Source organism: Lepidochelys kempii, chromosome 8, assembly GCF_965140265.1.
Source record: "Lepidochelys kempii isolate rLepKem1 chromosome 8, rLepKem1.hap2, whole genome shotgun sequence".
NCBI lineage: Eukaryota > Metazoa > Chordata > Testudines > Cheloniidae > Lepidochelys > Lepidochelys kempii.
The window spans coordinates 91,697,570-91,710,086 of record NC_133263.1 but is presented as its reverse complement, the minus strand read 5'-3'; the positions used below and the strand labels follow the sequence as shown (position 1 = coordinate 91,710,086).

Genomic DNA, 12,517 nt, shown 5'->3' with positions numbered 1-12,517 from the left:
GTTATTGCCAAAGATGGGCCTGCTAAAACCATGGAGCTAGTGCCTTCTCATGGGACTGAGCTCATTGTTTCAGGGACACATTTAGCAATCATAAATCCTGGCTTAGAACACTAGCCCATCTCTACTCTTATTTCAGCACTTGCACAATGGACTTAAACTACTGGTACTACTAAAATAAAAATTCCAAGTGGATAGCAACATTTCCACAGATATACAATTCATTGTCACAAGGCAGTTTTATTAGATACTTCACCATTTAACTCTACTCCCCCAAATACAAAACCATACAACCCCCAAACTCCAGCCCATGGCAAGTTTAATGCCCTCTTTGGGATTGTCTTAAACAGTAGTAAAACAGATCCAACAACCAGGGTGAGTGCAAGATGATCTAGTCTTGGCTGGAGGAGGGGAGAGAGCAGTGAGGGGAGAAGAGGTAGAAGTGGGGAGGTGGGAAATGGGGCAGATATCCATCCATTGTTTATATTTTCAAGGAGTAGCAAAATGAAAAATTCTACAACCCCTTAATTCTGATTGTAGAAGAGGGACAGTGATGTAACTGTTCTCAGGGAACAATATTCTTATTTTATGGAAGGAGGTGAGCCAAGATACTTAAGCTCTAGAGAACCTTTAACACAGGAAGCTATTTATCATAACAAGCTTGGTTGATACTGCTCCCATACTGAACCAATTAGATTAGCCTATTTCGTCATACTTCATAACCTGGGATGATAGGTTTCCAAGCATGGTACAGTGCAGTAATTGAATTTTGATCAAACACACATGGCTCATAACCCTGTATGTGAAACTTTCAGAACAGTTCACAGCTTTTAAATATCCAGTCAACATGTTGCCAAAAGTACAGGATGTACTTGATGCAAGTGGGAAGGAGGAGAGAGAGTGTGCTGTAACTTGGTACAGCTGTAAAACAAACATTTTTTATTCTGATTCTGTTCCTACTTTTGCAAAGGAGCTGGGAGAAAGACAGCGAATGTCAAGTCAGTCACTTTTCTTCCCAGCCCCCATACTTCCCAGATATACACTTACATTACCACATGCTTTTAAATTCAAGATACTGTATTAGATACTAGGAATTGTCTGTTAGCATGATGTTCACTGCTCATGCTTATTTAACAAAATAACTGAAAAGTAGTGCACATCATCCTCTTAATAGGGCTACAATGGATGAGATCATGAAATGACAGCCCTAAAAGATAAAGATTCCTCCTTTCCCCGGCTTCTGCTATTGCTATACAGTGGGGTAGTCCTGCTCTCTTCAGACTATGCAGGGACAGTCAGTCACACAGACGTTGGTATCAGTCAGGTCCTTAGCAGACAATGGCTTCCCATTACATGTTTTCCGTACGTCTTCCTCTCAGTAAATGCAAGGGGTTTGAAAGAGGTCTCTAAAGAGAACAGAAAATAGTAACCATTTCATTCCCAACAATTTTTGGTACAAGATGTTTGCCATAAAATATGTCCAAAGCACTGTCAATCTGAACAGCAAAATGAACATTGTGTGTTTTGGTACTTGTTAAAATAATATGTCTGATAAATACAAGTTACAGCTGCCACCTGGCCTACAACTATCCTAAGCGTGCCAGGGCTTTTTAGAGCAGTGGTTCCCCAACCTACATGTTTCAGTAATAGCACATCACTGCTAACCTCCTTTTCAGATGTGTGCACTCTACCCTGCCAGGGAGCTGGGGCTGCTTCAAACCCCAATTTCATGCAATCCTGTACAACTTAAAGGGATACACTACTGATTCAGCTGAGAGCTTTGTTTATTATGCTGATCCAAATGACCAAAAAAGATTGGGAACCTCCACTTTCATTCTGTGGATTATCCATCTCACAGCCTTCTTACACACCTGTTTTGGAGCACAGGTGGGTAAGAGAGAAAAAGTTACAGCTTCCAAAGGGGAAAATGGTGCTTTCCAGATTTAACCAAAATATGGACCCCACTTTGTCTTGCCTTTGGGTCAGGACCAGGTACAGTGACAGAGTGCAACCACCAATGTAAGCCTTCTAAACGCAGAACAGAGTCCAGGAAAAAAATGACTAACAAGCTGTTGCAGAGAAGAGGAGACAGAAAAAGAACTTAGTGTGCCACACGTCAAAACTGGGTCCAAATTTCAGCTCAAGGCAAGGTTAAAAAACAGGCCTGTTATAATCCTCTTAAAGAGAGGATTTATACAGTAATTACAGTAATGGAAACTGATCTTTATAATTCTTATACCAGCTACAGACCCGGTGTGTCGTATGCATCTGCAGAGGCTGCTAGCTACATTTCTTACAGCCTGCAGATGCAATCTTGAGAACAGACCGTTCAAACCTACAGAGACAGAACTATCAAAACAGGGCATGGGCATGTCCAAGATCTAATTAGGTTCAGGGGCTAAAGATAAAAAAATCCTAGAAGAAGCTGGGAGTGTGCTATTTTTTTCCTGTTAAGATGGAGAGATGCTGTGCAATATATTTTAATTTCTTGTCCATGGAATTTGTGGAACCAAGTTTTCCTTTCACACCATGTAAACAGGTTTAGAATGCATTTGTTTTTATCTTTCCATTTCCTTTCCTTTGTTACAGCCTGAGGTCCACAGAGACAACACAATGGTAACAGCATCCTGTTCTGGCACAAATTCACCTCACATTCACACTCCTGTTAATCTTTGTTGTGCGAGAAAGAACAGGAGTGCTAAATGTCTGCCTGTGTACTAAAGAGCAGCTTCAGCAGACCTAGGAATTCAGCTATGGGGTTTGGTTCCACCTACAGGAAGCAAAAAGAAAAATCATGCTCTCAAGCTTCTGCAGTACCTTATTCCACAGGTCTAACAAGCCAAGCTTGTTGCAGTCATCTATCCAGCCCCAGTCCTCCTGACTTCATTTAGGTAAAGGACTCCCTGACTGGATGCCAGGTCATCTCTAATTAATACTAATTAATATAGTTCTGTAGAAGTCCAACTTTTCCAGAGTCCTTCAGAAATTGTGGAAGGAGGTCCACAAGAGACAGGTATTTTTGGCAGCTGACGCATGAATGAATAGGGAGTTATGTACACATAGATGGAAATATGCTTTAAAGTGAAAAAATCCTGATAAAACCATCCTTGAAATATTATGGATCATATTGGTCTTCTAATATCTGGTTAAACATTTGGAAAATACTACAAAGAAAGATAGCAACTTAGGTTTTGTCTACACTGGAACCTGAACGACAAAAGTTTTGTCATTCAGGGGAGTGAAAAAACACCCCCCCACCCCAAAAAACAACAAAAAGCACCGGTGCATCAGCTCTCCTGCTGACAAAGCTACCACCGCTTGTTGTGAGTGGAACTTTTTTGTTGGCGGGAGAGCTCTCTCCTGCCGACAAACAGTGGCTACGCCGCATGCCTTTTAGCAGCACGGCTATAGTGGCACAGCTGTGTCATTAAAAAATGCGTAGCGTAGATGTGGCCTTAGAGTTTGGTAGGACTAGAAAGCATCACAGTGTAACAAAGACTGGCTTTGGGGTGGGGGCAGAGAGAACAGCAGCAGTTCCTGACTAAAACCTGATCTAACAAAACACTAAAGCACCCGCTTAGAATTAAGCACTTGCTGTGATGGAATGGGGCCTACGTTACTTTTGTGGTTAACTGCCTCCTGCAACTGCTGGTTGAAAAGAATATATCTAGTACATGACTGCTGATTAAGATACATGCCTTTAGTGAGAGAAAAGAGCTTGTGTAAAAAGCCTAAGTTCACAGGTGCATATAAATATATGATGGACCTTTACAACAATGAAGAGAGTGTAAGAACTCAAAGTTACCAGACTGTACACATGTATCTCAGGGAAAGAACTGTATTACAGCATAGTAGAGAAATATAATCAAATCATGTAATTACAGTCACAATATATGCCTATGAGACAGCAGAAACGTACCATTGCCTGTGCAACCTTATCTTTGACATTTTCCCAATTGAATGTTTAAGCACACAACTGTAATGTTCCCAACATCATTGTGTGTACAGAACAGTGATAGAAATTGCAGCAGAAGCAACAGGAAGGGCAGTGGATCCAGAAATGGGCTAAATGAAGCTAAAAAAACATGAAAAGATGGAACACGTGAGAAGACTGAATACACAGAGCTGGGTAAGCAAATATAACCCAATATACTCTTGAGGAACAAAGGAAACCATAGTTGATGGGGTCACAACAGATGTTTTCCAAAAACTGTGACAGAACATTTAAAACACAAAGATCTTCCTGCAGATCTGAACAGTTTTACTGGCAGGCTACAACAATACACCTTTGGAAACAATAAAACCTAGCATTTTAAGGTTTTATCGGGTACAGAAATCAAAGCAGGGAAGTGATATCTCTGAGTAGTAAGTGGAGAGAGAAAAAAGCAGCAGAGTCAACAAAACAGCATCAGGAGACATTAGCTATTTCCCCTGCCATTTAAATCATTGCAGTCCAATAGCAGTCAGAGAGTTTGCTCTTTAAAATGCTTTTAAAACAATTTTCCTGGAAAACAATGGTATGTGCATATTATGATGATGAGGTATACAGGTTGACGCGCACAACTAATGCAGTCATGTCCTACTCACACACAAAACCATATAACTACACCACAATGTATTCCCTATTTTTATATAAAAATTTAAAATAATTTATATATTTATATACACCCACCTTCTCACTGTACAAATCAATGCAATGTGCCCCAAAGTGACTCCTTTGACTAGGTACTACACTACACTTCAATACTGCTGTAGATAGAAAACCTTACGATAAAGAGAATGAAATAATGACAATGTTTATAGAGAATACATGGTCTTGTGGTCTGACTGGCATTCAGGTAATATGGGTTCAATTCCTGGCTCTGCCACACCTTCAGCAAAGTAGTTGCTTTCTAACCCTAAGTTCCCCATCTGTAAAACAGCAGTAATATTTCACCTCACAGGGCTGCTGAGAGGATAAGTTAATGAACGTCTGTGAAGCAGTCACATACTGTGGTGTTGGTGGTTGAGTTGGGGCAGGAAAATAACTATCTAGATACATGATTAGGATTTTTATTGCCTTTCTCTACAGAGAGAGGCAAACCAACTATTGAGGGAAGAGTTCCAATCCTTTGAGAGGATTGTTCTAAAACAGTAAGATCACTCAAAACTAGAGAAACAATAGGGTGAGCAGCTTGACTTATGGGAGGATGCCACGGCATTCAGCAATTCAGAAAATCATTATAAACACTTAGATGCCTACCACTGCAGATAACTTGTCATTAATTCAGTGGTTTGGATTTACATCTTGCAAAGATGTTTTTACAGTCCTTATGGTAAACATTCAGTGTCTGACTCTAACAGCATGCAAATGCAGACCTCATTACTTCTTTAGTGATCTTGTCATTATCATGTGCCTGCTCAGTTAAGCCTCTCCAATTATTAGTATTGACCACACAGCTGAAGTCTAATCACATGAGGATGCATGTATTGAGCCGCACAAGATGGTTCAAACACAAAATGGTGTGCTGGCAAAAGTTGGAGGAGATATGTAACTAGCTCTTGTGATGTCTGTGACATTGTATGATTAAAATATGACATGCTTCTCATTGTTGCTAACACTGTTATACAAATCTTATACGAAGTATATCATATTAAAGTATCAATGGAAAAGTCACAACCTATCAAATGTGATTATCCTGTTTGTATGCGTGTATCATCTTTGTATCTAAAGTTAAGAATATTGACTATGTACCAGTATTTCAAATGTGTTTGCTCCTCGGGTAACACCCACCATGTAGTCTACATCCAGTCTAGCCAGTACATTGTGAATGGACCATTCAAGTTGATGGCCTATTAATGAACACAGTGGGCCATGGAAGAAGCTTATCCATGCCTGGTGGGCCTTCCTGTGCATGTTTTAGTCAGAATATGGGTAATGGCCGTTTCTATGACTCACTGAAGAATGCAAGGGCATGTGACTAGCTCATCTGACTCTGGACTCCATCTTGTGCCTGTACTTTTCCACAAAATGCACTGAGGGCTTTGTTTGGGACAAGGAAGTTCCTTTCACATGGCAGAAGGTATAAAAAACCCTGGAAGCAACTCCATTTTGCCTCTTTCCTGCTCTGATCTCTGGACTGTGGATTTACACTAAAAGGAGCATTCCAATCAATGGAATGAGGAGCGTCCAATCTTTTGGAAGTTACCAGAGACTTTACAAGCCAGCAGTTTATTCCACCATTGCTTCAAACCTGATACAAGAACTCTGCAATGCTTGTATGTATGTGATAAGAAGACAGAAAATACTACATTGACTCTATATAAATCCATGGTACACCCACATCTTGAATACTGCGTGCAGATGTGGTTGCCCCATTTTAAAAAATTATATTGGAATTGGAAAAATTACACGGCAACAAAAATGATTAGGGGTATGGAATAACTTCCATATGAGGAGAGATTAATAAGACTGGGACTTTCAACTTGGAAAAGAGACTACTAAGGGGGGATATTACAGAGGTCTATAACATCATGACTGGTGTGGAGAAAGTAAATAAATAAGGAAGTGTTATTTACTCCTCATAACACAAGAACTAAGGGTCACCAAATGAAATTAATAGGCAGCAGCTTTAAAACAAACAAAAGGAAGTATTTCTTCACACAACGCACAGTCAATCTGTGGAACTCTGCCAGAGAATGTTGTGAAGGCCAAGACTGTAACAGGGTTCAAAAAAAGAACACGATAAATTCATGGGTGACTGGTCCATCAATGGGTATTAGCAAGGATAGGCAGGGATAGTGTCTCTAGCCTCTGTTTGCCAGAAGCTGAGAATGGGCAACAGGATGGATCACTTGATTATTAACTGTTCTGTTCATTTCCTCTGAAGCAGCTGGCATTGGCCACTGTTGGAAGACAGGATACTGTGCTAGATGGATTTTTAGTCCATTATGGCTGTTCTTATGGCTGTTCTTATGTTCCTTTGAACTCTCTCATCTTTCTTTTCTTTTATAAATAAGACTTTAGATATTAGATACTAAAGGCATGTTGCATCATACTGGCAACAGTGTGATTGTTGGGTAATATCTGAGTTTTACATTTACCTGGCTATGTGGCTGATCTCTTGGGATTGGAAGAAACCTTTGTTTGATTAAATTGATATTAAATAACCACTCATCATTAAGTCTAGTGTCTGGGTGGTAAAACAAAGGCTGGGATACCTAAGGAAACTGCATTTCTAACTTCTTGTTCACCAAAAGTTTACTTTTGTTACTGGCTTGGTATATCTTATGGAAGAATAACCACCAGTTTGGGGTGGGTCTGCCCCATTTCTCAACAGTTTGTCTTGAATTTGGTATTCTCAGCTGTGACCCACTGAGGCACGGTGACAATGTCAACTTCTGAAAGGCTTCATAGACGCAGCATATTTTGAAGAGGAATGTGAAGGAGAGGGACACAGTTAGTAAGAAGAAGGGTCAAAGGAAAATAATCTGAAGAGAAGAGAGAAATTAAAGTTGGCCAGAACTTTGAAGGCCTTGCTGTCTAGTCATCCTTGGGTGTAACATCACCACCATACACAGGCTCTTAAGTAGAGGAGAGGGAATATGAAATGGGCGGCAAAATCGCACAATCCTGAGCAGTATGAAAAAGACACAAACAATCACTCCATGTTTTGTTGCAGTTATATGAGGGGGAATAAAGGATGAAAACACTTTCAAGGTGGACAGGCCTAAAATAGTACCTGTTTATGCTGAGTCTCCACACAATGTGCCTCTGTACTGACAGATACTCTTCCCTGCTAAACTTTCTGCTCTTGGGAGTGGTGTAATAAAGACATGTACAAACATTTTATATAAACTGATGGACTTGCCAACATGTCAAATTTTCATTCACCTTAAGTTTTCATGCACAAATCAGCCTCAGCGTCATTTAAAAGACAACAAAATGGAATGTTGCAAGTAGTCTGGACATGCTAAATAACTGTTCTTGAACTGTACCTTTCTTAAAATGTACTCAATGTAAATAATTTTTAGCCCAATTCATACATGGTTTACTCTTCTTACATGTGGCATATACTGATAACACCTTGACTGCTTAAAAGTAAGGTTATGTTTACGCATGGTGTTTTTTATACTTATCCTTAATTTAGGTTAAAAGGAAACTAAATAGCTGAAATGACACAAATTTTCTATGAAATAGTGGTCTTTGGAAAATTCATAAATCGCTTTAGAAAACATTGATAAGGAAATACTAAAATAGTTTTGAAGGTTGTATATGAATAAAAAATCCAGAAATGTTATGAAATAGGTTATAGTGAAGACAATGTAATGTAGATTTCTGGTCCAAATTAAAACAGTTTTTCTGTAATTCGCTTGTTTCAAATCTACTAAATGGTTAAGGGAATGTTTAAATTAAACAGTATGAAGATATTGACTATCAAACATCAACACTGAAGCTTCTGACTATATCTTTCATGACCTATTTTTGGTAAATCTTTTCCTGACCTGTTTTTGGTAAATCTTGGATGTCACACGGAAGTTTGGTTACAAAGCATTTGGTGAGATGCGAAGGGTATATGTTTCATTAAAATACAAGATGCCTTTGTCAACAAGGACCAAATAAAAGAAGAGCGCTAAGGACTTTATTGCGTAGGTTAGAGGGATCAATCCACATACCTATATTTTATTACATCTTCTATTTAAGTAGTATAAAGAATTTGTACTTCTGACATATGAATGTAGGTACATTAAAACGTAGGTACATATGTTTTGTAAGAACTGTTTTGAAAAAGATGGAGCATAGATGATGGTTAAAAGAATAATAAAGTTGATATCTGACCATGAAAGTCAACAAGTTTGGGGTTTTTTGAGACTGAAGGTATAATACAGGCAAAATAAACAGGTTTTATTCTAACTTTGATGCATAATGTCTACTGTGCCTGTTGAATGAGGGTGTTCTATTTATGGTATTACACTTTTCTATCCCTTCCCCAGCTGCTGATTATCATTATTAAACTGTGAGCCAAATCAGGCAACCTCACTGAAATTTGTTCTTTACCTTCAAGGAAAACCTCTTTAAATTAATAGGATTGCAAACGATATAAATCCTCACAGATTTTGGACCAATCTTTTTAAAATCAGGCTCTTAAGTCTTTTTTTTCTGACTTTTGAAAAAAATAAAGATGTCCATTTCATAGCTGTTACAGAAGCCTTACAATTCTGGAAACAGTGACATAGGTTTTAGACACAGGGGTGATATCCTAGGCCTCCTGAAATCAATGCCAAAACTCCCACTGACTTCAACGGTGCCAAAATTTCTCTCCAGATACTTTGCCTGAAACCAGAGTAATTTTTATCCCATTAGCTGTTACTAACTCACATTGAAAGATAAAGCAATCACAGAGCACGTTGTGAATATCTGCATAACTCACAAGTAGCGCAGCCTAGAAGTCATGAGCTACGTGTTCACAGAAATGGAGCAGCCACACAGAAGAGACTTGGAAAATGAGTACCTCTGATGTGAAGTCTTGCGCTTGATAACATTTCTCTAATATCTTTACCTGCTTTTTTCAATACACAACATTTAATAGGCAGTTACATAGTTCTAATAAAGTGTCATTAATATAAATCAGTTATCAGGAATTTCAGTGGACTACTGAATCCAATAAATCAAAATGCACCTGTGTATACATGATACTTCCTGCCAGACTTAAGGATACATCTGTGTTTTTCTGAACGTCTCATTGGTAATACTCAGCCTGGTAAGCCTTGCTCCGTAGTAATCTATAATGTAACTAGAGCCATCGGAAGGTCCAACAATCTAGAAAAAAAACCAAGATTTTCCAATATTAATTAAAATGTATACACTTTTTGTGCTAATGTCTCAATTATTGTTAATTTGTCCCTCACAGAATTAATCATGCTCAATTTACAAAATATAAACTGGATTCATTTTGAAATTGTGCTGCAGTTTAACCATTTTAGTGAGTATTCTCTTTGAAGCAAGACTTCCCTAGGGCTTGTAATCAACCAAATTACAGTGGTGAATGAGCTGCTAGACTCTGGCCTTAGATTGAACCTATCAGGATTTGAGCCACAGCAGGCTGCCTTTTAGAAGATCTTTCTGACAGATGGGTGAGCCCCAGAAAATGTCTCCATTTCAGTAATAAGGGAGGATAGATGGGAGAAAGAAACAGATGATGGCAGCTATTTTGGGAATGTGAAACTGGTAAAGAATGGGGCCAAAGAAGAGCTTCTCTGGGATTTTTCTGTAATTGATAAATGGAGGTAGAAAGCCCAAGGAGATGAAGAACAAGAAGAGAAAATTGGCAGGGGGGAGGTGTGAGGGTAAGAACTGTCCTCAACTGTGCCTATCTCTGATGGGAGGCAAGGCTACTGGCGTAAGGTAAAGTTTTAGAGCATATATAATTTAAAAACCCTGAAAAACACTAACATAACATATATTCTTTTATAAAACACCTGCACGTTGAAAGTTATGAATTGAATTTTGTTCCATTCCTGGCCCTCTCTTGTGCTAAGGCTACCAGTTGTAGCTAATGGGAGTTGATTTTTGAATCATGAACAGTATCAGAAGGAAGGAGGAGAATGAACCCAGAATCTTCTTCCCTTGAAAGCATAATGTCCAGAAGTGAAAAAATTAGCCCACAGGGAGGCAGCATGGTCTACTGAATAGGACAGAGGGCTGGGAGTCACAAGACAATTAATTAGTTTGCTAGCTCTTCCACCATGTAATCTTAGGCAAATTGCTTCACTTCTGTATAATTGAGGACATTTGGATTCCATGATGATGGACATGGAATAAGAACCTGAATAAAGACAGAATAGGCCCTAGAATGTCAATCCTTTGCTGGCTGTTTTCAGAGTATGGTGCAAAGCCCAGTTACTTCAGTTGCTTTATTCTTGACCTTTTTGGCACTCCTTCTCTCCCTCTACCCTTCATTCTTTGCACCAATTGAGAACTGATCCCTTTTGCTGATGAAGGTTTCTCTGCTTTGTGGGAACATCATTGTATCTGATTTGATTATTGTTGTCTTTCAGATTTTTAGACTATTTTGATGGTGCTTGAATGCCACAGAGTTGATTAAGTAAAATTCAACGTGTACTGTGTGACAAAATTATGTATCAAGCTATTCACCCCTGCTACTTGGTGCTTTCTTGAGCAATCCCTTACAGAATGGTGGTTGTTACAGGTTGAGAGATGTCTCAACTGACTTTTGAGAAGCAGGACAATGAGGCAACACCGTTTCTTCCCTTAACATGTTACAAAGCTTCCCCCCACTCTCTCTGCACCACAAAAATCAGTTCAGATGGCAGAACTAAACCAAGTTGCCTTCAATCCTCCTTTAATGCCTTCTTGATGGACCAGCAGGTATTGCCTTTATCTCCTTCAGAAACACATGGAATTTAACCACCTTCAGGAAAGTTCATGGTGTCCCTGTGCATACAGCTAATTATGAGGGGGTTCTGAGGGAAGAAGGAGAAAGGCAAGTAAAAACTGCTTCTGAGCAGAAGCACTACATGCCAAAAACCCATACTGAATATTTACAGCCAGGTAACACTAATAAGCAGCAAATGCTCCATGTTTTGCTTCGACTAGCACTGGGGAAGAAACAGTAGGTTCAGCCCCTAGTATGTCTATGACTGAATGCACCCCTATATTCACACCCTACACACCACAGTAATAATCTTTGTACAAATTATGCCTTGTAAGGTTGTACCCCTATGTTCACCCCCTTTATAGGACTATGATAAATCTTGTACAAAGCATGCCTTGCGAGTATCATTTGAAAACTCGTAATTTGCTGTTCATTATTGTTCTAGTAAAATATATGTGGCAACGTTGTATGTAAAGCTATAAGATACTACTATATGATGTTACTAAGACATATTCCAAATCTGGAGAGAGGTCACAATCTGGTTCTCCAGAGACAAAAGGCTAGTGAATGCCTCAGCCAGGTATCAATAAGATCAAATGGGCCTGGTTAAGTTGCCTTTCTTTGGCAGGAAAGAGGGTGTGGATAAAAAAAAAAATCTACATCTTCACAAAGGAACAGCTGGGAGTTTCCATCCACACAGACTTTCTATCTACTGAACTTTAGCTGGAGATGACAAAGAAGAGAAGGATCTCTACCCACAGCATCAACAGCACTTGAAGAACAAAGGAAGCAGCATAGGACTGGGGAGGGATCCTGACTGAAAGAGTTTCAGCCAGCAAGACTGTTGGAACTTGTGGTGAGAGAGACCTTTGCTGTGAATTCACTCTAGCTTGTTAAGTTAGCCAGTAGTTGTGTTTTACTTTTATTTTCTTGTAACCAATTCTGACTTTTATGCCTCATTACTTGTAGTCACTTAAAATCTATCTTTCTGTAGTTAATAAGCTTGTTTTACTGTTTTATCTAAACTGGTGTGCTTGGGAAACTCCATTTGAGATAAGATTTATGAGTATCATTTTCTATTAATAAAATGATGGAGTTTATATGAGCTTGTATTGTCCAGGAGAGGGCTGGGCAGTACAACACAT

General features: G+C 39.1%; 1 protein-coding gene across 8 annotated transcripts in view; it reads right to left on the bottom strand.

Moving 5' to 3' along the window:
- Positions 1 to 212: 212 nt before the first annotated feature.
- TM2D1 (TM2 domain containing 1) overlaps positions 213 to 12,517 on the bottom strand; it is a 36,098-nt gene continuing 23,793 nt past the window's right edge. The window contains exons 6-8 of one of the 8 annotated variants that reach the window (XR_012160463.1): positions 9,657 to 9,796; positions 3,917 to 9,536; positions 213 to 1,403 (exon numbers count right to left, since the gene is read on the bottom strand). Coding sequence is in view for 3 of the 8 variants with exons in the window: in XM_073357511.1 (XP_073213612.1) it covers positions 9,686 to 9,796 (111 nt within the window). In the remaining 5 variants the exon portion in view is untranslated. Of the gene's footprint in view, positions 1,404 to 3,821; positions 9,797 to 12,517 lie in introns of those variants that run through there. The other 7 variants (XR_012160464.1, XR_012160461.1, XR_012160460.1 and 4 more) reach the window with 7 other exon arrangements.